Source organism: Cyclopterus lumpus, chromosome 17, assembly GCF_009769545.1.
Source record: "Cyclopterus lumpus isolate fCycLum1 chromosome 17, fCycLum1.pri, whole genome shotgun sequence".
NCBI lineage: Eukaryota > Metazoa > Chordata > Actinopteri > Perciformes > Cyclopteridae > Cyclopterus > Cyclopterus lumpus.
The window spans coordinates 17,646,525-17,672,695 of record NC_046982.1 but is presented as its reverse complement, the minus strand read 5'-3'; the positions used below and the strand labels follow the sequence as shown (position 1 = coordinate 17,672,695).

The 26,171-nt window shown below is 43.8% G+C and overlaps 1 protein-coding gene across 6 annotated transcripts; it reads left to right on the top strand.

The window, feature by feature from the left end:
• The first annotated feature begins 1,285 nt into the window (after window positions 1-1,285).
• LOC117746091 (enhancer of polycomb homolog 1-like) lies at window positions 1,286-25,870 on the top strand. 6 transcript variants are annotated; one of them, XM_034554930.1, is made up of 15 exons: window positions 1,286-1,622; window positions 4,078-4,167; window positions 14,107-14,266; window positions 16,435-16,580; window positions 16,751-16,957; window positions 18,166-18,314; window positions 18,403-18,550; window positions 18,805-18,969; window positions 19,399-19,488; window positions 19,919-20,067; window positions 20,302-20,732; window positions 22,617-22,738; window positions 22,874-22,988; window positions 23,489-23,876; window positions 24,463-25,870. In XM_034554930.1, exons 3-15 carry the CDS (start codon window positions 14,167-14,169, stop codon window positions 24,533-24,535), a joined length of 2,283 nt encoding a protein of 760 aa, XP_034410821.1. In that variant the 5' UTR covers window positions 1,286-1,622; window positions 4,078-4,167; window positions 14,107-14,166; the 3' UTR covers window positions 24,536-25,870. The 6 variants fall into 6 exon arrangements, with proteins under 6 accessions (XP_034410821.1, XP_034410819.1, XP_034410818.1 ...); XM_034554928.1 differs by having other exon boundaries at window positions 22,617-22,753; XM_034554927.1 differs by lacking the exons at window positions 1,286-1,622; window positions 4,078-4,167 and adding an exon at window positions 5,296-5,877.
• Window positions 25,871-26,171: the final 301 nt, after the last annotated feature.

The following is a 26,171-nucleotide window of genomic DNA, read 5'->3' as shown; positions in this document are numbered from 1 at the left end:
AACTTTTTATTTTTTTTTATTTTTTTAAAGAAAGAATGACTGATGTCGTTCAGTTGTAAAGATCAGTGGTAAGGGAATGATTTCTAGATGGTTTGAAAAGAAAAGGAAAAAAGGTAACGCCATTTGTTCTTATGTGCCTTTTTTATTTTTATTCAACAATTCACATTTGCAATTCTGTATTTCTGAAATTATTTATTGAATAAACATTGAAAACAATTTACCCCTAGATTGTTACGATATTATTGTGAAATTCCTATTTTGTACACGCCGGTGCGTCTTTAGTTTCCCTCCAACGCCACACTTCTTACTGAGAGTCTTGTTTATTTATGACGAAGCAAGTTAGCCTCACTGACTAAAGGATGCAAAGGAGTCCGATAAATTGTTAGAAATAAAATGGTATTTGCTCTTTTCTGGTACACACGTGTGTGTGTGACTTCATTGCTCTCAATGTAATTACACGGAGATAGACACGGCAGTTTAAGAACAAGGACAATTAAGGGAATAAATGTGGCATGTATGTATGTCTTAAAATATAAATATTTATGATAAAAGCACCAAGACCAGTAATATAAAGGACTTGCATAAACAGCCAAGTGTTTCTGTAAGTTGTAAACAATATTGGTGCAAATAAATGCATATTTAATGGTCGGAGTAAGTAATTTAAAGTAAAGGAACAACAATTCATACACCGCACATCTAGACACAATTTTCTTTCTTTTTTGTTGTTGTATTATAACATATTTTGTAAAAAAAAAATATTTGTCAAAGCTTATGCATATTCATTTTGTGTTCTCTTTAATATTGTGACATTTTTATATTTTATAGGTGGAGGCTTCAAATAAGCCCAGTAGGCGTTCTGCATCTTTCTGCATTCTGATATGTATCTTTCTTTCTTTTTTTTTTTTGTGCCAAAGAAACTAAACTAGTAAAATAGGTTCAAGAAAATGAGGAGCAAGTCTGTATTGAAGCCCAAGCAAAACAAATATTGTGTGTATTAATATATATAAATTTAAAATTTATTAATTTATAATTTATAAATTTTAAATTTATAATTTATAATTTATAAATTTTAAATTTAAAAAAAAAGATGGAAAGTGTGACTTTTTAAAATTTAAAAATAAAAACAGCTAAGAGGAGAAAGCCTCGTCGCAAAGTCAGCCAATCGCGTTGCGTTCCATCCCCCGTGGAACGTGACGACACGAGGCCAGGGCTCTCCACAGGTGATTGGTGGCTTCGGCCGTCCAATCACCGGCCGTGTTTTACAGCAAAGTTGTTAACCCCCAACAGTAGCACTTTGGTGTCCACCTTTCTAGTTTCAGCCTGCTTTGCATCGACAGGAAAACACTGACTTTTTCACCGACCGATAAACGCTTTTTGTGTGTGTGACGAGGTGGATGTAACGGCGGACAGCGGCTCCTCCTGCCAGGATACCGGCCAACCGTTTATTTTTATTTATTAATTATGAAAAACCAACTGGAAGAACTGGTGGCTCACGTTCACGTTAGTTCTCTCTCTCTCTTGCTAGCTGCGTCGTGTTGCGTTTTTTTTCCTCCCCTTAACTTGTTATGTTATCCATGTCTTTTTTTTTTAATCCCCAAAATGTGTGCCGAAAGATCGAGTCGGTGAGTATTGTTTTCTTGTGATGTTTTGTGAAACTTGAATCGATGGTGGCCCACCACAAAAAAAAAAAAAAAAAAAAAGGCCCATCGTGAATAGTGTTTTCTGGCATCAGATGATTTCATACACGCAATCAAATTCCTGGCTGGTCAGCTTGGACTCATAAACCCTCAAGTTCCTCATCTCTTCGGCCGGCTCTCGACGCGAGGAAGGTCGTGACATCGATCGATTAAATCAAATAGTGTCTTTTTAATGCGAGAAAACATTTTTTAAAATCTAGTTCACTAGTTGTTGCGTTAACGGTCGATCTAGACTGTCGGAAAACCCCGAGATCTCGCTTACGAAGGGGAAGGACACCATCAGCAGCAGCAGGAGGCGGAGGTGAAGAGTGCATGACGGCCAATTCAAAACGTTTCAATTTAAATAATATGTTGTCATAATTTCCCCAGTAAGGTTCATCATCTTGGTTTTTTGGAAATGTGAACATTGTTGGATTTGAGGCTTAGGGTGTGTGGCTGAACAGTGCCACTGTGGTCTGTCGGGGAACTGCTTGGCCCTGGTCTGGCCTGGTTCTGAATCTCTTCATATCCCCTCTGCATTATTTACAGTAACCCACCGCCCCCTATATGGACCCCAAAAACGAAAAACCGGGGGATACCCTGAAGAAACCTTTCTTCTTAGAGATGGAAGTTTGGAAGACCTGCATCCAGGGGATTAGTTCATAATTCTTGTTTGTATATCAAAAAAACATTTGCTTTATTATTAATACCAAATTGGTCGAGGTCACGACATCAGGTCAACCAGCTCGGCTGCAAACCAGACAACTACATTTAAAAATAGTTTCCTTTTTGATTGTCTAAAATCCTCTGGGTATTGTGGGTCAAACCCCACCCACATGATACGTTTGAGGGCTCGCACAAAGCGTGGGTCATTGGGGTTTCGGCGTGTAAACTCAGCTTTAAGAAGCTTAGAAGTCAAGGTCGTGGTTATTAATTGGGGAAAGTGTGAACTGTGTCAGACCAGCTCGATGTCATTTTTGCATAATCATAGGACACCGATGCCCTGACCCGAAGGGCTGTTTTTGTTTTTTAATAATTAGTATTTAGGCTGGTAATTACTATAAATATAGTATTTCAAGGCCTGTTTATACACAGTACAGCTTTAATATCTGTAAGTGGGGGGGAGACAAACTTCTAAAATGAGATGTTACATTTTTAAAAAGCAGCCCTCAGTATTAAAGTGGCTGCATTTATTATATCAGGCTTCCAATTATACAAAATTTAGCAGACATGTTTTGATTCTGACATGCACATTGGTGCCACCATCAATATACGATATCGCTGACTCAGTATTGACGATGTATCACAAGTGTGGTAAGACATTGTGAGGTACCAAGTGTCAATAGTTTTGTCCTAAAGGAAACCGGCTTGTTAATATTTATGACTTATCCTCTAGGGGATTAATTTGTCTTCCGCCTTCATGATAAAAAAAAATTGAAATCTGCCCTGATAATAAATAACAAACACCAGGGACAGTTGAATTGTTCCCATTTAACTTTTACCTCCAGCAGCATTGGGTTTGTCACTTTAACATCACATGCATCATATTTTGACTCAGTGGAAACATAACAAGAAGACATAAGAATCAAGAGCAACATCAGCAACTTAACCCAAATGTCGGCGCATCAAAAAACCATAACTGAGGTGTTCACTAGTGGAGAGTATCTTGCTGAACAAGTCCCTTCAGCACTCTGTTGATACTAAACCCCCAATGTACAGCCGGGGCTGATGGGAACGCCATTAGTTTTCCACTTAGCTGGTCTCCAAGTTTTAAGTGATCAACCTTAAGTTATTACAGCTCATCCTCCCAAAACATTTGGATGCCCAGATATTTAATTCAAAGATAAACATGTTGAGGCGTCACATTAAAAAAAATGGGCAGTTGGAATCCGACTTGGGACCTTTTGCTTTTGATTTCTCCAGCATCCAAAACTTGTTTCTCAACTGGCGATGGCACTCTCTCTGTCACGTTGCACTTGCATTTATGAGAAGATCAAGGAGGAATGGTGGAGGTTCACGTGACAATGGAGTCCCTTACTGGTGGCTGCAAGGTGAATCAATCTGCTTAATGCCACTTCCCTCTGCACAGCGGTCCATTTAGCGATGCACATGAGTCCAGCCAGGTGTGGTCGTTGGAGGGTTAGACCAGGCGGCACAATTATAATCAGGTGGTGGACTAATGTTTTCTACTTTGCTCCACCCAGACAACCCTCTCCTAAATCTCTTTCAATCAACAATTTAAAAGTTGAACTTCCTGTTTAACCTGACTGGCGAGCCGCTCGGTTTATCTTTTCCTGTGACTTAGTCAAAATGTCTTTTCAAAGCTTTGTGTTTCTTTTTATTATTATCTTTTTTTTTAAGTGGCTAAATGTCCTTGTTGCGCTTGTCAATTGGCTCCCAGGTCCTCGAGATGCAGGCGGTGGATTTAATGATGAAACGTGAATCCCGGTTCCACTGGGTGGACCCCGGCTAGACCTAATGTCATCACCAGGTAAGGTGCTTTTAATGATTTGTAAAATGTTATTCGGACCCTGACGAACCCGGATTAATTGCCTCTCGAGATGCCTTGAGCTGAGATGGTAGTGCTCAATTCCCCAAAATCCATATGGGGGGGGGGGGTGTCTGCTGGAGCAACCCCAACTAAGCAATACACATGGAGCTGCTCAGTGTTTTGGATACAAATATAAAAAGTGTCTGCACTGCGTTCAAACAGACACGTTGGTGCCCTGAATGTATTTTCCACGGTCGGACCAGAAGAGGGCGCCATTGTTCAGGTGTTTGAACATGTTGCCGTGAAGCGTTTCACCTGGAATACACTTTTTGTTATTAAGTGGGCTGTTATAGGATCACCAGTAACGGATCTGGTCCAGTGGGTCTGGATAGCAGGGGCAGTTACTTCTGTGGTATTTTAGGCGTTGCCCTGGAGTGGAAATTGTGGAATGTGTGTCTTGTACTTCTGATAAGGGTTTTGTTCAAGTTTTGCATGAAACCAAACGCCATAAAAGAAGTCGTTCGAGTATTGTATTGGACTAAAACTCGTTTTGAATAAAGGAGCAACTGGGATTTTGATTGGAACTTTTTCTACTGCTTGAATTCATGGGTAGTTAAACTGTATTTCCTGAGGGGAGCTTGTTTTGAAAAAATGAGCTAACACCTATTTTAATATTCTCTATAATATCAGTGCACATTTAAATGGAAAAGTATACAACTATCTACTTAAATGGGTACACTTTGATTTCTCATGATTTGAGAGGTCTGGTTAAAAAAAACACACGCCGTTATAGATAATTCATAATCAAATATAGACCTCACAGTTAATAAATATTAACTATAAACAAGCAACACCCCAACATTTTTTTTAAACAATAACATATAATGGTCATTGCATCTTGCAAAATTTGACAAAATGTAGTGACATTAATTATAACTTTCTTTTTTTTGTTATACACGTGTTTAATGTATTTAATTGACTCTTCTGTTTTTGTAATTGAATATAAGTTTGTTTTATCAGTTTCTTATTTTGTTTTACTTCTGTATGTATACAAAAAAAAAAAAAATCTGAATCCATTCTTTTTATTTTTATTTTTTAATCCGTGCAATATATAAACATTCCGCCTATGTCTGATGGTAATTTCAATAATGTATGTGCATGTGCGGAGCGGAGTTTAGTTTGCGATGAAAATGACCCCTTCCCCCCACCCCCGCAACGCGCAAGCGCTCGGGATCGTGTGGGAATGGTCGGTCCGCGAACTGGGGGTTGGACCGCTCCGAGCGAAACAGAGCAAAAGAGTTTTAAATGTCCGCCATGTTGTCCATGGCGCACTGAACCAACGATAGGGAGCGGAGCGTCGGAAAAAAACAGTCCGAGAGAGAGCGACCGAGATCCGGGCCTTCCCCCGGCTCCGTTTTGGCGACGCCCTAAATTACAAGCTACAACGTTAGAACAGAGATAACCGCACAGAAACATCCATGAAAGCTCCGCCCGGTACCGTTTTGAATATTAGGAGATCCGAGAGATTTATATTGCATCTCGAATTGTGGGGGAAAAATGAGCAAACTGTCGTTTCGGGCGCGGGCGCTGGACGCTTCCAAGCCACTACCCGTCTTCCGCTGCGAGGATTTACCCGACCTACACGAGTATGCGTCCATTAACCGGGCCGTGCCGCAGATGCCTACGGGGATGGAGAAAGAAGAGGAATCGGTATGCTTTTAACCGTCAAATTGTGGAAATAATCATATGCTTTTGGTTTTATATATTTTTATTTTTCATACGATCTTTCTCTTTTTTTCTCTCTCTCTCTCTCTCCCTCTCTCTCCTGCGCAAGCTTTCACAAAATGGCCGCCAGTTTTTTTTTTTTTTTCTCTCACGACGGAATTCCGTCGTGAGCCGCTTTTGTGTGTGTGACAGCGTGCGGACGGTTGGGTCGCGCGGGGCCGCGTCGTTTCGGGGTAAAATCGCACCGTTTGGCCGGTTTATTTGTGTGCGAGCGGATTTTCTGAGTACAAAGGAGTCATGTGACTTCGGCAATGCCGACATTTTGTCTCGCCTGTCGGTACGGGGCCTTGTGTTGGCGTAATTGCGAAGCACCAGGGCAAGGGGGAGCTAGCGATTTCATTTTTGTTGTGTGATTTTTATATGTGGCATCTGTGCTGCTAGCAGAGCGAGAATGTCAACACACACTTGCTGCCGCATTCAGGGGGAGAAACAAAACCAACAACGAAAACCGGTCTCTTGTCACCTTTTTTTTATGGGATGCAGTGCGTGTTTTTGTGCCCTTTTTTGGGGGGTTCACATTATTGCGCGTGCTGACGTGGTTTAGACGGAAGAAGTTCTCACGGTTGCAGCTCCGTGGTGGTTTTGTTTTTTAAATGCAGGCTGTGATCATTAACTCTGTTGTCATTCAGTTATGTGAACAGTGAACGCGCAGGTTTAACCATATCCTGCTTGGTATTCAACATCTCAGTCATTCAGTCACTAAACGGGAGACATTTGACCTGTGTTGACATTCTAGTTGGGGGGCTAACACCTGGGAACAAGGTGGGTTGTCAGTGTAGCTGCTGTTGACTAACTGCCTCTCTGGGTTCCCTAGTGTTGACATTTTATTATGTTTTTCCCGATGAGAACATTGAAACGCACACTTAAAATCTTCAAACACTTGTATGTTTTTCAAATTGACACATGTGGCTAATTGGTTATCCCTTTTTTAAGCCTTATTGTATTATGGTAGTTTAGTTGGGGAGAGGGAGAGAGATGTTTTAGCCACTTGAGACGGGTAAATAAACAAAGTGTGCTGGTTCTCTTTAGGACTGGAGTTGTTTAATTCTATATATGTTTAAATTTATTAGATGGCTCCCCCCCCCTTTTTTTTAATTCTTGCTCCTCTAAAGCATGACATCCGTTTCTCCCAGAGTATTGTTATTTTTTTATAGTTGACCCAGCAGTTTTGACTGATGTTTAAATATAAGGGCAAGCAAAGAGGGAGGAGATATCACTCCGGACAGGACGTCCCAGTGGATACTGTTGTTGTTCAGCATGTTGCAGTCTCCTGCTCCAGATGGGTGTCAGGGGTTCAGTGTGTCAGATGGCACAGCAGACTGGCAGACCAGCGGCACGTGGAGCTCGGAGGAGGTCAGGGCAATGGGAGGGAAGGGAGCGAGATGGGATGGTGGGGGGGGAGCTGCTGGAGGTCTTGGTTATGCAACAGTCATATTATCATAAGAGCACGGCCTGTGGAGCTGTCTGCTCGGTGTAGAGCCCATATGGGAATATGTTGGTAGATACAAACCCCATCAGCACTTGTGTTATTTTACTGCAAGTGCACATGTTTGTTTTGTTTGGCATCCCTGATCCTTCACAACTTAATCTACACGGAGGGAACGGCGCCTGGCCACATCGACTGCCCCGTTCAAAGTCTCCGTGGTGTCCTTGAACTTTCCAACTCTGTTCGTGGAGATCTGTCAAACTGAAACCACAGACCCACTTCTCCAAATTCTACTTTTAGCACTATTTTGATGTGTTTTTTTACCACAGTAAGCACACAACTACACTCCTCTGTTGCTGCTGGATCCGCTGAGTCAAGGGGGGGGGGGGGGGGGGGGGTGTGTGTGTGTGTGTGTGTGTGTGTGTGTGTGTGTGTGTGTGTGTGTGTGTGTGTGTGTGTGTGTGTGTGTGTGTGTGTGTGTGTGTGTGTGTGTGTGTGTGTGTGTGTGTGTGTGTGTGTGTGTGTGTGTGTGTGTGTGTGTGTGTGTGTGTGTGTGTGTGTGTGTGTGTGTGTGTGTGTGTGTGTGTGTGTGTGTGTGTGTGTGTGTGTGTGTGTGTGTGTGTGTGTGTGTGTGTGTGTGTGTGTGTGTGTGTGTGTGTGTGTGTGTGTGTGTGTGTGTGTGTGTGTGTGTGTGTGTGTGTGTGTGTGTGTGTGTGTGTGTGTGTGTGTGTGTGTGTGTGTGTGTGTGTGTGTGTGTGTGTGTGTGTGTGTGTGTGTGTGTGTGTGTGTGTGTGTGTGTGTGTGTGTGTGTGTGTGTGTGTGTGTGTGTGTGTGTGTGTGTGTGTGTGTGTGTGTGTGTGTGTGTGTGTGGCGTGACAGCCGCCAACGCCGAAACTCCCTCGGCACGTGCGGCTTGTTTGTTTTTGGCCCGAACACTGTCTTGTGTTTACATTTGGGTGAACGTGAGGTCAATGTCTGCGGCCCCTGGTGGGAGCTCACAGCTCGCGTGACCTCGACATGTCACCTGTCCAAAGTCTCTGCTGCGAAACTGAAAGTTACCCTTTTTATTTGGTGGGTCAGCAGTTTTTTTTTTTTTCCCCCAGCGTGGGAAATAAACACCAGCCTCCAGGAAGGTTCTTGAATCCAACCCAACGTTTATAGACGAGCCCCCAGCTGAGTGCACTGGGAATTTAGGAATATTTCCAGTCCTTGGCTGGCTATTAGAAGCCATGGGATGGTCCGTGTTTGAGTAATTGGTTTCCCTTCATTGTTATGCAATAGCGAGCCCATGCTGAAGGTCGGAGGGGGGGATACAAAAACATATTTTGGTTTAACGGCAGTATTGCGTAATGGAAAGTTTCTCAATTCATGCTCGGTAACTTAAACGGTCGTGCCAAGCGAGGGCATAATAGTGTGTGTGTTCAAAACCAACCCTCTCCCATAAGTGGCATTTACAGTGTCTGGGACAGTAGCTGTCTGAGGTGGGGGTGGTGGGGGGTAGACACGACAGTGATCGATGGGGTCATTTTAAAAAGGTTATTTCTAGACTGTGTGTGGGAGGGAGAGAGAGTGTGTGTGTGTGTGGGCGGGCACCTTCTGACGGTTCACCTCAATCTAAGTGTTTATTCTCCGGGGCATCGCAGCGGCCCCGGAAAAGTAAGCAAATGCATTGCTTGATTATATTTGGCAGCCGGCATGTTTTTCTTTGCTCGGTGAGATTTTCTTTTTCTGAGTTGTGGAGAATGTTGGCTCGAAAGTTTAGGCGTTTGCCGTGGGGAGTGATTTGGCGGGAATGTGATGGGAACATGAAGGTTATGCAAGTGTACTTGCACAGAGGTGTGTGTGTGTGTGTGTGTGGGGGGGGGGGGGGTCACAGTAAACTGCACTTGAACGTGTTGAAAGATTCGTCTGGAGACGCCTCGGGGAACCGCTTCTCCAGCGCCGACCCTCAGAACAGATTCCCCCCCCTCCCCCCGGTCCAAACTTGTGGTACACGGTGCTCCGGGACAAACATAAAAACAGTGTTACAGATGACTACGAACGTCTTGAGGGCATACTGACAGTCTTACTTTTCTGCTTCTTTGGCATCCTCTTTATTATTTATGGCGACATGATGACTCATTATTTTGTTTTTTTGCCAGGAGCAACATTTTGTTTAAATCTTAATAGTTTTTATGTACATATAATTGCTTTTATATTAGAGATGCACTGATCGAAACCAGCTGCTTTTCAGCTCATTGGCCGTCACATTTCATTTTTATTTTTTTTGCGGCTGCAAATTAACTTTTAAATAGTTTTTTAATGCGACTCATTGTGGTTTTAACGTCAGCGCAACAGGTCGTCGGTGTGGAAGTTCTTCGGCGTGAGCTAAGAGACGGCAAGCTTGTTACTAAAGAAAAACAACTAAATTAACCCTCTGAACCCGCAGTGGTATTGCTCACTGTGCCAAGTCCGGCACCGCTATGTAGAGCAGAGTGTTCAGGAATATTCCTGAGCAGTGCAATATCTATATATTGCACTAATAACATAAAAAAGAAAAACTCTGCTCTGTGTTCAGTTAAAGGTTCGCCGTTTTTGTTACGTGACTGTTGGTCTCGGCCGAGTCACTCCTGGCTTCCCACGATGAGGAGATGCAACATTGAAAAACATTTTTTTACAGGATCTGGATAGTGGAACCTGTGTTTTTTTTTTTTTGTTGTTGTTGGAATGGATCAAAGTGATTTTGATTAAATGTTTTTTGATTAAATGCTTTTGCCCGCCGGAAGCGTTTCTCACACATGCTGAGTTTTAAGGACCATCGTAAAGTTGAAAATCTGCCAATGTTTGTTTAAAATTGCAGCTTCCGGCTGTTTAACTTTGACTATTTATATTTTGAAGGGGAAAAAAGAACATTATTTTCATTTTTTTTGGAGGAAGTATTTATAATTAATTCCCATACATGTTGCTCAGAGTAATCGCAGTGAGCTAAACAACTAATGTTAACGGACAATGATGCGTTCAGGCTCTAAAGTATTGGGTGAAGATGCATTATAACGTAATCATGCGTTTTAAAAATTTTTTTTTACAAGAAACTTAAATAAATACAGTTGTTTGAGGGAGATGTTTTCACACCGGTACAGAATGAGTTGAACTGCTGTGTACTTGAGAGGTCTCTGTGAACGCGTCGAGGGCCGGCTGGTTTAAACGCAGCGTAGCATTTACATGCTTGGTTAGTGCCGTTGTACATCTGTATTCGGCAGAAACAGGCGTCCGTTTTGCCCGGATGTCTTTCTGAGAAACGGCCCACTGATGCAACCCGGTGAAACCGTTTGCTGTTCCACTTCTTTCTTCTGGCCGTCACGTGGCAACCATGAGAAGCTTACTTTGAAACGAAAATCCAGCCGTCGTCAAAGAACTAAGCGGAACAACTGACTTATTAAAGCCTGCAGTGATGTTACAGTGAAAGTGATATTGCTATACATCAGTCAATCGGATCGGTTGCAACTGTTTTATTGGTAAGCGTTGCAGTTTAAACTTGAAGGCTTTTCTCTTTCTTTTTTTTCTTCCATATTGGCAGCTTGGTCGTTGGTACTAATAGCCATGTTTTTGGTTAACTGTCATCATGAGAGGCCTGGAGGGACGGGTGTTGCCTTTTGGAGCTTGTAGTAATGGCTGAAGAAAGTTGGCAACACTGGGTTTTTGTTCAGTTGGATAATAAATTAAAAAAAGTAATCTATCGTACTCTTACACGTGTCTCAAGATGATCAACACTTGTTTTAAGATGTATTGGACTATCAGGGCACAGTGCTACTATAGTGCTGGTCTGTTATAGTACGTTCTGCATTACGCCTGACTAATAAATAACAACATCTAGTTAACACTCGGGCAACTAAGTTTCATAGTGCAGACTGACGCATCAAAGCCTTCTATACAGAGCATGCTGTATACCAACCCTAACGCATGCTGTTGGATACTTCTGTTTTGTCACCTCTGTTTTAATACCCATTGTTAGATTTGCATGATATTGACGTTTTAAGTCGTCAAATATTACCTTGTGTACTTTGTTTTGCCAATGGACATTCCACTAAATGTACTATATCATGATATAAAATGAAATCACACATACTGAGAGATTTCACAAGCCTTGATGAAGCCCTGCTGCCCCTAAAATTCAACCCAGGCCCCTTTTTTGTTAAACGCTGCCAACAGTCATGATTTTTTGTTTTGTTTTATGGAGGACAGATGTTTGCATACGAGGATGAGATTCAGACGGCTATAGTAGTATCTTGCAGTATAGCTACTCTTCTTTTGGATTGGTGATTGGATCTTATATTGTCTATATATATGTCTATATATATATGTCTATATATATATATATTTATATTTATATTTATTTATTTTATTAGAACCAAGTTGTAATCTTGAATCTGTACCCTAATGTGCATTTAGAGATGTTTCCACCAGAAACTTCTCTAAAGGCCCGCTGAGCCCCGTTAATCAGCACTGGGGAGTTTTAAATCCTGAAGTACAAACCAGTTTCCTTGGATCGGACACCCCTCATCTCGGCTCTCCGTTGGCTTGCTCACCAACACTTAAATGTGATCAACGTTGTGCATATAGCTATCAGTGTGCCGTTTTTACATTCAACGGTTACATATTTAATATCTTAAAAGAAATTGAATATGATTGTTATTGTTGTATAAAATGTAATTTATGGGGCTGTTAAATTGCTGCTAGACCGCCCGTCGATACAGATGTGTGACTTGCTGGTGGGAGTTTTTGTTTTTAAAGCAGCAAAAATGTTGTTTTTGAAAGGCTACACGCCAACAGATATGGATTAAAGCAGTACGTTTGTCCGATAAGCACATGTACACAATGTTTCTTTAAGCTATTAATACGTTGAACGCCTCAAACTATACAGTTCGGATTGTGATATTAAAGATAACAGCTTAATATTAAACGAAACATGCCGCTGTGATGTTATTACACCGAACAGACTTTTAATAAGAGAAGCTGTGACTTTAAGAGTTGGGTCGCGGAATTGAATTTTTCTGGAGGTGAATCTGACGAAACCTCATGAAAGTTTAGGATCAAGGTCGGTCTGATTTTCCCCTCAGTGTCGACTGCACATGTTGGATCCTAACGAAGCTCTTTGATGCCTTGTTTAAGTGGGATATCATCCTGCAAGGGATGTGCATTAGACCAGCCCCGACTCACTTTTAGTGGTTGTTTTTGCAGAAGGCAAAGTCAATTGTTTTTTATGGATGAAGACCCGAGTCCCACTCATTCATGTAAGCGCGCGCGCTTACATGAATGAGTGGGACACACACACACACTCTCTCGCTCTGTCGAGCTTCCCGAGGCACAGACGCACTCTCCCTGCCCCCTCTCGCTGCTCCCCTGTGTCTCAGACAGCCGCAGGGGGGAAACGATAAACACACGCCACCTTCGCCAGAGGCCGGCAGCACGCGGCCTTGTTGACAGACTGCCTGCCAGCGGCTCAGCGCCCAGCTCTGGGCCAAAGGCTCTTCTTCTTCTTCTACTAGTACTACTACTACTACTACTACTACGACGACGACTGATTGGGACCGTTCACACAAGCTGCCGGTCGGCAAACCAGTTAGTCATCCTGCCTGCCTTCCGGCACATTACCCGTCAGCCGGCTTGGCAGTGGCGTGCTGTAGCACAGTTGTGGCGGTTAGATGGGGCCAACTGACACACATGGTGTCCTCTGTATCTGTGCTCTTGAGATGATGGTGATTTGATGGCAGGTTCTGATTTGGCTCAATCCATAGCTTCCATAGCTCATTCTAGACAGTTTTAGCAGGCTTAATAATATAGTAATGCAATGTTTCTTGAAGGATTTGGCTTCTGCTTATTAAAGGAATGTATTGGTGCTCTTTAGGGGTACAAACCATGTGATGGTTAATTACCAGCTGTGAATGCGACGCTGGTATTGGTTTTGTCCGTGTGTCTAGCCAGGCGACATGAGGCCCCCCGTCACGAAACGGTACCGATGAAGGCAGTTTGGCGCCCCACTTAACGCCCTGGCCCGATTTTTCACACCGTGGCCAGAGAGCGTGTTGCAAGATGTACTGTACGTGTAAGCTGTGATCAATGAATATTAACCCGGAGGATCTGTGTGTCATTTTGCTGCATGGATTCTTTTGAGGGCCCCCTCAAAGAGCAGAGCCTCCAAACCGTACGACAGTTTTCTATCAATGCTCTATTCCTTAAATAGAGTGTAGCTGTAGACCACGGCACACAAGCTCTTTTTATTGCTTCCAGGCACCAGCTAGCATCTTTTTTTTTTTTTATGGAGGATGCTAGCTTTTTGGAGTAATTACATCATGTAATTTCTTGGGCGACTTTAAAGGACAAAACCCCCCAAGTGAGCCTGAGCGGACGTTAACTTTCACAGCTACAACATGTGGAGACCTATACTTCCAACACACACACGTGGGCATGGTGATCAGGTTGTGGGTGCCGGACTGGAATAAAACCATGTGGCTCTAAATTACGTTTGTAGCTAAATCCCAAATACTCCAGCACGTCCTGTAACGTTTCAGTCACCACTCGTAGTTCCCGTGTTCCTTATCCCCGTTTCACCAGTAGTGACGGACCTCTGGTGGCATCAAATGCATTTTAATCAACGTGGCGGGATTGTAAAATCCTCCAGTCCCCATTTCCTGAATCTGTAAACTGAAACCCCGCCCGGAGGTTCAAGGTGTCTTTTTTTGTGTCTGCAGGAACACCATCTCCAGCGGGCTATCTCGGCGCAGCAGGTGTACGGCGAGAAGCGGGACAACATGGTCATCCCGGTCCCCGAGGCAGAGAGCGACATCACCTACTACGAATCCCTCTACCCCGGGGAGTTCAAGATGCCAAAGCAGCTAATTCACATACAGCGTAAGTGGGGCTCCTCTAATGGCAAATCTGTGAGGCTGAAAGAAGAGAAAATGAGTTTGATGTAGCGGATTAGGGACCTCGCTCGTTTCATTAGGTCGTAACGGTCGTCCCTTCAATTATTTTTTTCGAATGCATTAAGTGACGCTTTGGGGGCCGTTGATCAGAATTATAATTATAATAAAAATATCGCTGGACCATTTGCTTTATTGTCTAAAAGTTAATCTGCTGAGTATAAAGAGTTTCCAACACTCTTGTGACTGAAATAAGAAGGTGGCTATTTCCTGGCCTTGCGATTTTTATTTATTTATTTATTTAATAAACCGGCGTTCACTCACGAAACCCACAGGGACTAAAGGTTTTGTCTGTTTCAGACGGCTATTTGTCCACTTTATGGCGTCGGCCGTGTGTTTTATGAGCTTCCTCCCCCCCCTCCCCCCGAGTTGTCACATGTTTGTCACAGTAAATGAGTTTTGTGAGATTGGGCCCAGTTCTGTAACGATATCAAAGGAAATGAGTTGGCTTGGATCGCTCGGTTCAGTCACCGTGTCTTGTCACAAGTGGTTGTCGTGATTGTTTCTCAAAGGAAAAGCAATTTGCTGCACACGGACGCCCCCGTTTATCAGCCGGAGGATGAAATGACGAATGTTCTGTTCTGTTCTGTCAAATTGCCCGGTGGACTAATTCCGAGGTTTCCTCGGAGGTGGTCGGAAAACGTGGAGCAAGTTCAGTGTCATTTCCAGGTCCGGGGAAATGCAGCGTCGACTAAAAATTAGCCGCCCGTCGTCGTGGTGCGAGTCGCCGCTTCACGCAGCCGCACATGTGCCGCAACCGTAATACGGTGACGGTTTGATGAATCCAGCAAAGAATCGAGTTTGAAAACTTTCTCAGAGTTATCCGATCTGGACATTGTTTTGCGCTCTTGATTATAAACGCAGCAGCTTGTTCGCGTTTTGATTTCGAAGCGAGCTCGAGAAAAACCTGGGAAAATTAATAAAAAAGAGCCCAGTGAGTGGAACACCTTTTTTGTCTCGAGTCGGACGTTTGTTCACACTTAAAACAATATAATGATATTAAACTTTTATATACACGTCAATGCATGCTCTATTGAATTGTCCGATAATGTGCCTGGTCAGTCTGTGAGCTGCTGGGTTTTTATATACAGTTCGTTACTTCAGTTTATGCCTTCAGTCGCCTGGAGGGTTAAATCTGGTGGAATTATCCCTGATAATCATCCAGTGTGTCCCGGACCTTATTATCCAACAGTTGCTGGGTGGGCTGTGCTCTTAAAAGCAATTATTTATTCCAGTCAAGTGCGAGAACATTAGTCCTGTGTAGGATAATGAATGTAGGATAATGAATATTCTATCGTTCACAGGGAGGAACTGCGTCAGGTTTGTGTTTTTTTTTTTTTTTTTTTTTTTATGCTGCAGTTGTCAGTTTGCTTTTACTTTGTGTAAAAACTAAACGGGTCTTCGATAATATGACGCTGAACATAAACCTGGCCTCGTTTTTCAGCAATCTTGGAAGTTTCTTTATCCTCCGTTTCTCACAGCTGCAGGTTTTTTTTTATTATTAAAGCTTTTGTGCTGTTTGGACATTAAGCAGCACATTAAGCTATTTAAAAATGCACATTTTGCCTTGACTTATTTGTACACAGAAGCTCTAAAAACGTACTAAGAAAGTACTTAAATCCTCATTAAACGAAGGTGAATTCTAGAGATGGACTGCTGCTCGTGTGGCGGGCACAGTGTTGAGTAGAGAGGAGGTATTGGATCTCTTTGTTCATCAGTTATGTGACTTGCCCGCACAAACGCATGACACTGAAAGCACCGTGCACTGACACTACACGTGTGGCACAGACTGGCCTTGGCGCACATGTTGCTAAGCAACTATCTGTCGATCAGACGTAAAGGCAGCCAGTAGCTGTCAGTTTGAGAAGGACCCTGTCTTGTTAAATCATGAACGTGCATTTTGTGAGTTTTTATTATGGGATTCACTGTCTGCTGCACACACGCATGACTTCCGTGTGAGTTTCGGTGCCAATAATAACAAAAAGTTTGTGGTTCACGGAAAGTTTGTGTGTGTTTGTTGCTTTGTAACGCTGCATTGCATTGATCACAAAATCGCCCGGAGACTCATCCCTCCACGACTCCTCTCCTCCCCTGCAGCTTTCAGCTTGGACACCGAGCAGCCCGACTACGACCTGGACTCGGAAGACGACGCGTTTGTCAACAAGCTGAAAAAGAAGATGGAGATCAGCTTCCTGCAGTTTGAGGAGATGATCGACCGGCTGGAGAAAGGCAGTGGACAGCAGGTTAGCAAACAAATGCAAAAATAATAAATGTGCATCTACGCAACGCTGTTACCACAAATTTGAAACTTCTTTTATGGCCGCATTGTATGCTGATGCAATCTAGAAAGCCCTCCATAACAGATAAGTAAATGTAACATCTGCCTGCATCTGTTTTTTTTTTTTTTTTTAAGGCGGTGAGCCTTCCGGAGGCCAAACTGCTCCTGAAGGAGGACGACGAGCTCATCAAGGAGGTCTTCGACTACTGGAGCCGCAAGAGGAAAAACAGCAGGGCCAACTGTCTCATCCCCAACGTCAAGCAGGAGAGACGGGACGGCTCCAGCACCAGTGACCCCTACGTGGCCTTCCGACGGCGCACCGAGAAGATGCAAACCAGGAAGGTCGGTAGTCTTTACGCTCGGGGGTGGGGAGGGGGGGAGGGGGTTTGTTGCATTCACACCAGATGCTGGTTGTTGGCTTATTTTTTTTGTTTGCGGCTCTCGGCGGCCATTGCGTTGCGTAGTTGATGTGACGACGACAACAGGAGAGAGGAAACCTTGTTGCAGGAAATATTTCATTGTGTTTGACTTAAACGCTGCACATGCCAAACCTGTGACGTAGATGATTATACAGTTTGTTGTCTGTCGCTTAACCCAACGGGCCGACAAAAGAGGAATGCTGTCAGACGCCGCAACCCTCGTTCGGTTTACGGCGTCGCGCTCCACTCGGCATGAGCAGACGCTGTTTCTGTCGTTCTTGACGATGAATTAAAAGCCGATTTTATTAATTTGTCTGCTCAACAAGCTTCTCTGTGAGATTGGTGATTGATTGAGGACTCAGAGTGCCTCCATGAACATATCATAACTCCCTCCAAACTAAGGTCGGCTGACATGATGGTATATAATCAGTGTGACGGGAGGAATGTAGACATTTTCGCGAGAATAAAAGATAACTCGTTTTTTTGGGCCGACAAAGTAAAGTTGTAAAAGCATAACGAGAGGAGGCATCTCAACCAACCCAATATGAGGAAGAACACCGTTCACCCCCGTAGGAAGGAATCCTCAAACCTGTCACAGTGAGGGTTTCTTCCATTTACAAATAAATGTACTTTTACTGTTAAACAGTGTTGACTTGTGTGAGGCGGATTGTATGGGAGGTCCAAATAAAAGAACAATAATAATCAATTGATGAAAACAATTAAGTTGACAGGTGATTTATACTGTTACCGTGAACGATTTCTAACGGCGCACCTCTTAGAATATAAAACTATTACTTCTACATCCACTCGAGTGGCTTTTCTTAAATGATTGGTGCCACACTGCTGAACACAGACTCCATCAAACTGTAGTTTCCTCTAAACTTTCTTCTGAAGGATGTTTATGCCCCCAAGTGGTCATTTGAAGAAGTTTAGCCTTAACTGAATGAAAGCAAACCGGTTAAGATCAATCAAATGTGTGTTGCAAACCTGCCAGATGTTGATTTTCACATTTGATGCACACAAATTAACATGTAATATATTTAAACATGATTTAAATTTATTATTATTATTATGCTGTATTATGTTCTCGTTCAGTATCGCTAACATCCATTTCCTTTTCGGCCACTTCAGAACCGCAAGAACGACGAGGCGTCCTACGAGAAGATGCTGAAGCTGCGCAGGGATCTCAGCCGAGCCGTCACCATCCTGGAAATGATCAAAAGGAGGGAGAAGAGCAAGAGAGAGCTGCTGCACCTCACGCTGGAGATCTTTGAGAAGAGGTGAGCCTACACACACAAACAGACAAACAACACACACACACACAGTCCGAGAAAAACTGTTACATTAAATGTTGTTTTTCTTTTCCAGAAACGTCATGTCAGACTACAGCGGTGAGGTTATGGCGGAGGTGTTGGCTGAACGGGCGCTGGTGAGGCCGCAGATCATTCCCCTGGTCCCAGTCACGAACCAGTACCGACACCAGGACCACATGGACCTCAAGGACTACAAGTCTAAGGTGAGGCTCGGTATTCATATCAGGGTTCTGACCCTGGACTGTACGATTTAGTGTGGATTTGTTTTTGTTATTTCTCTCCGGGTGTAAAGTTCAGGTGTACTTTCAGTGCCTATAAACAGGCATATTTATAATATACCTTGAAAATAATGCATCTTGAAATGTAATATTTTGGGAGAACCCCTAGTGTGAGTGAGAAATGTGCTTCTACGGAGCTCCAACGTCTCATGAGTCTTTCTCTCCTCCCCCTTATTTAGCCCGAGAAGGCGGAAGTTCCCCGGCAGAAGAGGCCGTACCAGAAGAAGCAGAAGGTGTTGCCCCTCTCGTCGGGAGCCCCCCACCATCCGGGTCCCGTTGTCTTTAATGCCAAGGACCTCAACCAGTACGACTTCCCCAGCTCGGACGACGAGCCCTTCTCCCAGGTACGCATCGTTTGTTATAGATGTTGTTTTTGTTGTTGGAGGATGTGCTCTGCGTAATATAAAGATTCTCATACACCAGCAAAGGCCAGAAAACTGGCACTTTTCTGCATGCATTACTTAGTTTTGTAACCTGAACCACTTTTGTGAAAAACCTCCAAATCTGTGCCTGTAATTTTAACTGATTCCAATAAAACTGTCCATGGCTGCATATTCTCACACTTACCTGAACTCCCTCAGATTCAGTGTCTTGGTTAAATCCCAAAGCACACGACACACATGTTGGAGACTATCTTCGTTTTTAGGGACTTGAAATAACAAACTACGTCTTTAACCGCTTGCTCTTTCCATACCGTCACTGCACTCGGCAGCTTCAGTGTGATTTAAGTGTTGCTCCTCCGCTGACCTTTTTGACCTCTTGCGTGTCCACAGCTGCACTCGGGCTCATCGGAAGCAGAGGAGGAGAACGACCCAGATGGTGCCTACGCCTTTCGCAGGAAGGCAGGCTGCCAGTACAACGCTGTGAGTACTGTGGTCGTGTGTGTATATATGTATGCGTGTGTATGTATATGTGTGTGTGTATATATGTGTATATATATATATATATATATGTGTGTGTATATATATATATATATATATATATATATATATATATATATATATATATATATATATATATATATATATATATATATATGTGTGTGTGTGTGTATATATATATGTATATATTTTTTTTTTTAAAGAAGCATAATGGAGCTGTAATTTTACATGATGTAGGATTTAAAGGTTGTATCCCAGCAGTCTTGCCCCAAGGTTGTAGATGTATTTAAATGCTCTTTACAGGCTCTGGTTATAACGGGATCTGTTATATACGTTGACTTGATGACGTATAAAATGCTTTGAAAGCTTGCGAGGACATCTTAATTATTGTCACGGGTGTCTTTTGCTCCAGACTCGTCTGGACCGCGTAGGCAGCTGGCCGTGGTGCGGACCCTGGGACGGCGGTTTGGCCGAGGCCCGTTTTCGCTACAGTCTGACCACGCTCACTTTGCCGCGGCGCTGCCTCGGCATGGCTCGGCGACGTGTGGGACGCGGCGGCAGGTCAGTCCCAAGTTCTGCTTTGGTCACATGCTCGAACCCTATAACGCTACTCACAGGACATGTGGCAATGCTATCGTATGACTCACTCTTTATCGCCGGACGTCATGATGGTAGAATACTTGATTATTACGGATAGTTGCGGTACTAGAATCGAGAATGGTTTTCTTTCTCTCTTTTTTGTATTTTTTTTTACGTGTCCCACTGACGCTCTCCTCCTCCTCCTCCCCCCTGTAGGGTGTTGCTGGACAGGGCGTCCACGGACTACGACAACGTTTTCAACGGATCGGCTCCAGAAATGTCGGACCTGCCTCTTCCCTCCTCCTCTTCGCCGCCTCCTCCTCCTACAACTACTTCACGCTCGCCGGCCACCGACAAGTTTGCCAGTACCTCAGAAACGAATACCTCGGACAGAAGTTCCTCCTCCTGCAACTCTGCTCTTTCCTCGCCCTCTTCCACGGACCTCAGTCAGATACTGTTGAACATAAGGTCGTGCCGATGGAGGCACTTTAGACCACGGACACTACCACTACACGAGCTGGACAACGCCCACCCGCTATTCAGGAAGTTGAGTCGAGGCCTGAAGCGACCGGCCTCTGCCTCCGCAGCCGGGGGACAGCCGTACGGCTCTCAGCGGCCGGTGAGGGTCGTCGCCGCTCCCGTTGCTGGTAGGTGGATCGGCCGCCCTCCAACACACACATTGCGGACTCTCGGTTCGGATCGTGTGACGGGTCGGAGTCCCGGAGCAGAACGGGCACAAAAGAAAGAAGGGAGCGACTGTAACTTTTAGAGATCCCTCATCACGTTACCGATTGCCGATGATTGATCCATATTGGCAGATACAGATCTCTTTTTGTTGGTTTGATTATCGCAGCTGGTCTACAAGGCTCCATTTCAACCGCTCTGAAGTAAAGCATCAACAAATCTTAAATGTTATCCTTTTACTATGTTCTAGTCGTCTATAGTGGGGGTTTTTTTATGAAGAAAAAACACACTTTAAATAAGGAAATGAAAGTTTGTATTTTTATTTATTAAAACAAATCTTGTCATTAGTAGTTTTTATGTATTTTCATAATCTGCTTAACGCTAGTGTTTCGCCAACGCTACATTACATGCGAACATTATCACGTTATCAGAGAGCCGCCAGTTATCTCCTGGTCGCATGTTTTATTCCTGCACCTGGAGATATTAAGCCATGCCAGTAGTTTGGGTATATTTACCCCGCCGTTAAGATACACTCTACAGAGAATTAAAAAAAAGACTCAATCAGTTTTCACACGGATCCTTTTACCTGTAGAAAGTAATCCAAATAAACTGTTGACCAGGTCAGTGGATGATGAAGATGACGCTAGTTCAGAGCGGGATCTAGTCAAGCAGGTGTTTTGTTAAGTTAAATGTTCATATCTATTTAATTAGAAATAGTATTTTGACAGGCGCATGACGTCTTTATTCTTTCATTGCGTCGGTCATTTTTAGCTGGGAGTGTCTTTGTTAATTGCATGACGAGTGTCGGCCCGGCTGCTGCATTGTGAACAGGTTTATTTAAATGTTTTCTTCGGGTGCAGTCGCCGCTTTGCATTCACAGCGCGCCGCCTGCCACCCCACCCAGTCCACGAGCTGTCAATTAAAAGCTGGGGTTTTGATAAAATAAATTCATGAGATGCAAAAAAGGGTTTGTTGGGGCGTCCGTGTGGACGGAGGCGCTGAATACAAACTAAATGCCACCGCTCCCCCGTGGATTTAACGCGAGGCCAGTCAGTGTTTTTAATGTCGCTACAAGCGGTTCGCGGCCGTGTTTTGATGTTGATGTCAACCGCGTTTTGAAGAAACTGAAGGACGCCGTTTTAATGAAGATATTTTTGAGAGAAACTTGTGCGTCGCAAGCGCTTTCTGAATTGATAAGTTTTTGTATTTTTGATTAAACGAGACGGTGAGCAGATTAAATGAAGGGAGCGTGAAGGGGGTTCCAGATGGAGGAGGCGCCAGAGGACGAGCTGTGACTTTCGGTGGTGGTGGGGGGGGTTCATTTTGAAACTGGCGCGCTGCATTTAATTATATGTGATTGTTATGATCACTAAAACTCTTGTATTGCCAGGAACAAGAGAAAAGAAGAAGAGAAAGCGAGGAACTCTGTGTAATCTGACTTGTTTGTGGTTACATTTACTAAAAGAACAAATATTTATACCTAGATTTACATTTAATTATCCCCCCCAAAGAGAATCGGTGGCGTCAAACAATCTCGTGCATCAGTGACGAGTTTCACGCGGCGCTGATGCTAAATTGCCAAAAGCTGCAGCAGGTGTGACCGAGCGCTCCTTTCTTTTCTGAAGAGCCTCGTTCTCTCACACGTGCGTTTATCGCCGTGCGTCATCCAACTTCAGAGGAATTTATTCTTGAGAAGCGCGTCGCACATTGTCAACGTTTCGTAGCTTTGTCTTTGTGTCTTCTGTGAAACGAGCTGTTTTAAGGACGTATTTGATGTTTGTGAATCTTAATTTCCATATTTGTAACGAGCTCTCGTGTGTGTGTGTGTGTGTGTGTGTGTGTCTCAGCTTTCACAGCCGAACAGTACCAGCAGCATCAGGAGCAGCTGGCCCTGATGCAGAAACAGCAGCTGGAGCAGATCCAGCTGCAGCAGCAAGCCAACAGCACCACCACTACAAACAGCACAAAGGTCAGTGGCCCGGAGGTCAGTTCTGGTCGTACAACTTTAACTCATTTCTTTCCCCCCCCCGTGTTTATTTATTTATTTATTTATTTATTATTACTCCCTTGTTGGTGACGTTTAACGTGTTCTTCTCTGCGACAGGGCCTGCCGAATACATTGGACCAAGCAGGCGCTCAGTTCGCCGCCTCGGCCATCGTCAACGCCGACAAACTGCTGGCCCTAGGAGGCGGAGTCAATGGCGTCCTCTCCCCCTCAGGTATGATGGACAAGAGCGTTTTGTCTTTCTGTAAATAAAGGGACTCCTTGTCTTCTGTCACCATGGTAGTAATAATTATTCTGAGGGTTGCTCCACGGCTGGAGAAATGATCCTCGTGGTTTTTATTTAGCGCGGTGGTGTTTGGTCTTTGATTACCGACCTGCGTTTGACCGTCTTGATTATTCACAAGCAGCACTGGGAATGTGGTGACGTCTCCCAGTTTGGGAGAAGTTGTAACGGGCAAAAATGTGTTCTTCAAAAAAACATAATGCACATAAAATGTAAAGTGCACATCATCCAAGTGTTGCAATGCAGTGAAGAGACAAACGATGAGGGTGAAGTCATTTCAGTCCCAAAAACCCATAAAGGAGCAAAAAGATGAGATAAAAAGGATCAAACATCTTGTCCATAAATTACTTTCTGTCCTCGCAGGAGATCTTTAATAATTTTACGTTTACAATATGAACAACATACCTTAATAACATCTTTTGTACCCCCAGGTGTCTACAAGGGCTTGCACCTCTCAAGCACAGCGTCCCCTTCCCCCACTGCCCCGGCTCCACCCGCCTCTACCCTGACATCCGCCTTGCTCCACCCCTGCACCACCACCAGCTCCACCAGTAACAACAACGGCACCGCCCACCCCGCCGCCACTAATGCCGCCGCCACTCAGGTCCTGCTGGGAAACAACAACAACAACAGCAGCAGCAGCAGCAACAGCCTCCGTCTCGGAGTTCCCACCGGCAAGCGCGTCCACGCCCCGCGGACGCTGAGCGCCGCCATGTCGACATCCGCCTTAAAGCTCGCTCACGCCGCCGCCGCAACCGCCAACTGTCAGAAACCCAAGGTCACCGCGGCCTCGGCCTCGCCACTGGACATAGTGCCCAGGTGAGGAAAACCAGCGACCAGTGTGTCGGCGTTAATGGGTGAAATGAATGTCTGGACCTTGATATTTATCTTACGACGGGCTGCTAAAAGGCTGTTTTTTTAAATAATATTCTAAGCCTCGGATTAGATTATTGAAGAGTTTGTTTTATTTATTATTAGTATTGGAGAACAGGCCTCGTTTCTGGAGAAGAAAGTGTAAATTAAAGTACTCTTCCACTGCCGGAGGTTGTTGAATTGTGAATTTCAGTTCCAGGTACTTTTTAAAAGGAACTGCTGTTGATGGGATGAACTGGTTTACCGCCATCAAACACATTATTTTGAAGGGTAGTTCTTCATCTATCTCGTGTTCCTCTTGGCGGTTTGAATAAACTTTTTTTTAACTTAACGACATTGGCCCCTCGTTTGCACCCGTCTGTAAACATGAGCAACTCAAAACCCTCACGTGGGTCTCCAGAGTTCAGGTCGCGAGTCGCTCCAGACTACAGATGTACACGTTCCTGCGGTGGGCGACACTAATGTTACATTTAATGAAACCATTCCAACTACTTTGCAGCTAACCGTTTGTCTTTTTGTTTTGTTCCATCAGGGAGACTCACGAACAAGACAAGCCAGCACTGAACAGTCTGTCGGAGAACACAGTGGCCATGGAGGTCACGTAGCCTCCCGTCGGCAGCGCGGAGGAGGCGTGACTCCATCGTCGTCGTTTCGTTTTTTTTACGGCGCTATGCATCGTTCATTAGTGGTGGAAGCAAACTGGTGGCGGAACGAGCACGGCAAAGGCTGGGTTTCCTTGGCAACCGTTTTGGGACTTAATTGCAATGCTCGTCTCGTACAAATTAATTTTCCTCTCCCAACCCCCAAAAAAAACAATTTCCCTATTTGTTACTGTTAATAAGAGATCGTCTGTAAATTCTTAATATGGCAATTATATGTACAGTACTGCATATTTGTAATACCCCCCCCCCCCCACCCACTCCCGCCCCTTGTTCTTGTATATAACATTACTTGAATACAGAATTGTTCATTTGTGATGTTTTGCACTCGAGATATTGAAAAAAAAAAAATGGAAAAAAAAGTCCAAATTAAAAAGAGAAGATGCAACTGATGCCAGTGTGAGGTGTGAAAGTTGTACCACATGACAATGTGTGTCACCACGTGCTGATCTATTTATTGTGCCGTGTTTACAAAGGTTTTTTCTTTTTACGTACATGTTGTCCTTTTTACTTTTTTGTTTTTACCCCCCCCCCTTTTTTTTTTACATTTTATTTTTATACACTGTACCCCTCACCGGTTCCCCCGTGCTGTAGTCGGTGTTTAGTTGGATTTAAAAGAGAAGAAGAAGCGGAAGAGAAAAAAAACTATTTTTTGGGATGTTATTTTGGGGTTTGACGTTCTCCCACGACATGCCGCGTTGGAGACGTGCACTCAAACTGATTCCGGGCGCACGGCGGGTGTGAATTTGTTTGTCTGTGGGCATCAGTTTGTCTGTGGGCATCAGTTTGTCTGTGGGCATCAGTTTGTCTGTGGGCATCAGTTTGTCTGTGGGCTTCAGTTTGTCTGTGGGCTTCAGTTTGTCTGTGGGCATCAGTTTGTCTGTGGGCATCAGTTTGTCTGTGGGCATCAGTTTGTCTGTGGGCATCAGTTTGTCTGTGGGCTTCAGTTTGTCGGGTTAATCAGTTTCCACAAAGCTCTTCCATACATTTAATATTCCTGAGACAAGTAACAAAACAATGGGGATGATGACTTTTTCCCAGAAGACTTTGCTGCTTCTGACTCATCTAAGCACTATGTGATTTTCTTTCTTTATTGATTGATGCTGCTTTTGATTTTTATTTAATTTTTGGGCCATTGGTTTGTACCTGATGACCTCATTTACTTTCTTCTCTCAGACAACCCCCTCCCCCTTATCATTTTGAATTATATTTTTGTATTTCCCACTTTTCTTAATGAAAACTTCATTCTTTTGTTACTTGTTGATCTTTAAAAAAAAAAAAGAAAAAAAAAAAATCTATAAGGGAGTATAAATAAAATTGCAGTAACTGACATTTATCATTCCAGCTTCTACATAAACAAGAAAAATAAATGTGTATTAATTGAGGAAAAAGAGAAGGAAAAAAATGGTTTCTCTACTTTTAAACCTCCACAAGGCTGAAAGGCCTCGAACCCACAAGTTATCGGGTGCCTTCATTTGGGAAAGAAAATCAAAAAAAAAAAAAAAAAAAATGTCTAATTCTCTCTTCTGTGAAGAGTTTGGTACTGAACAAGGCTACTTGTAGTTTTTCTTTGTCTGTACCA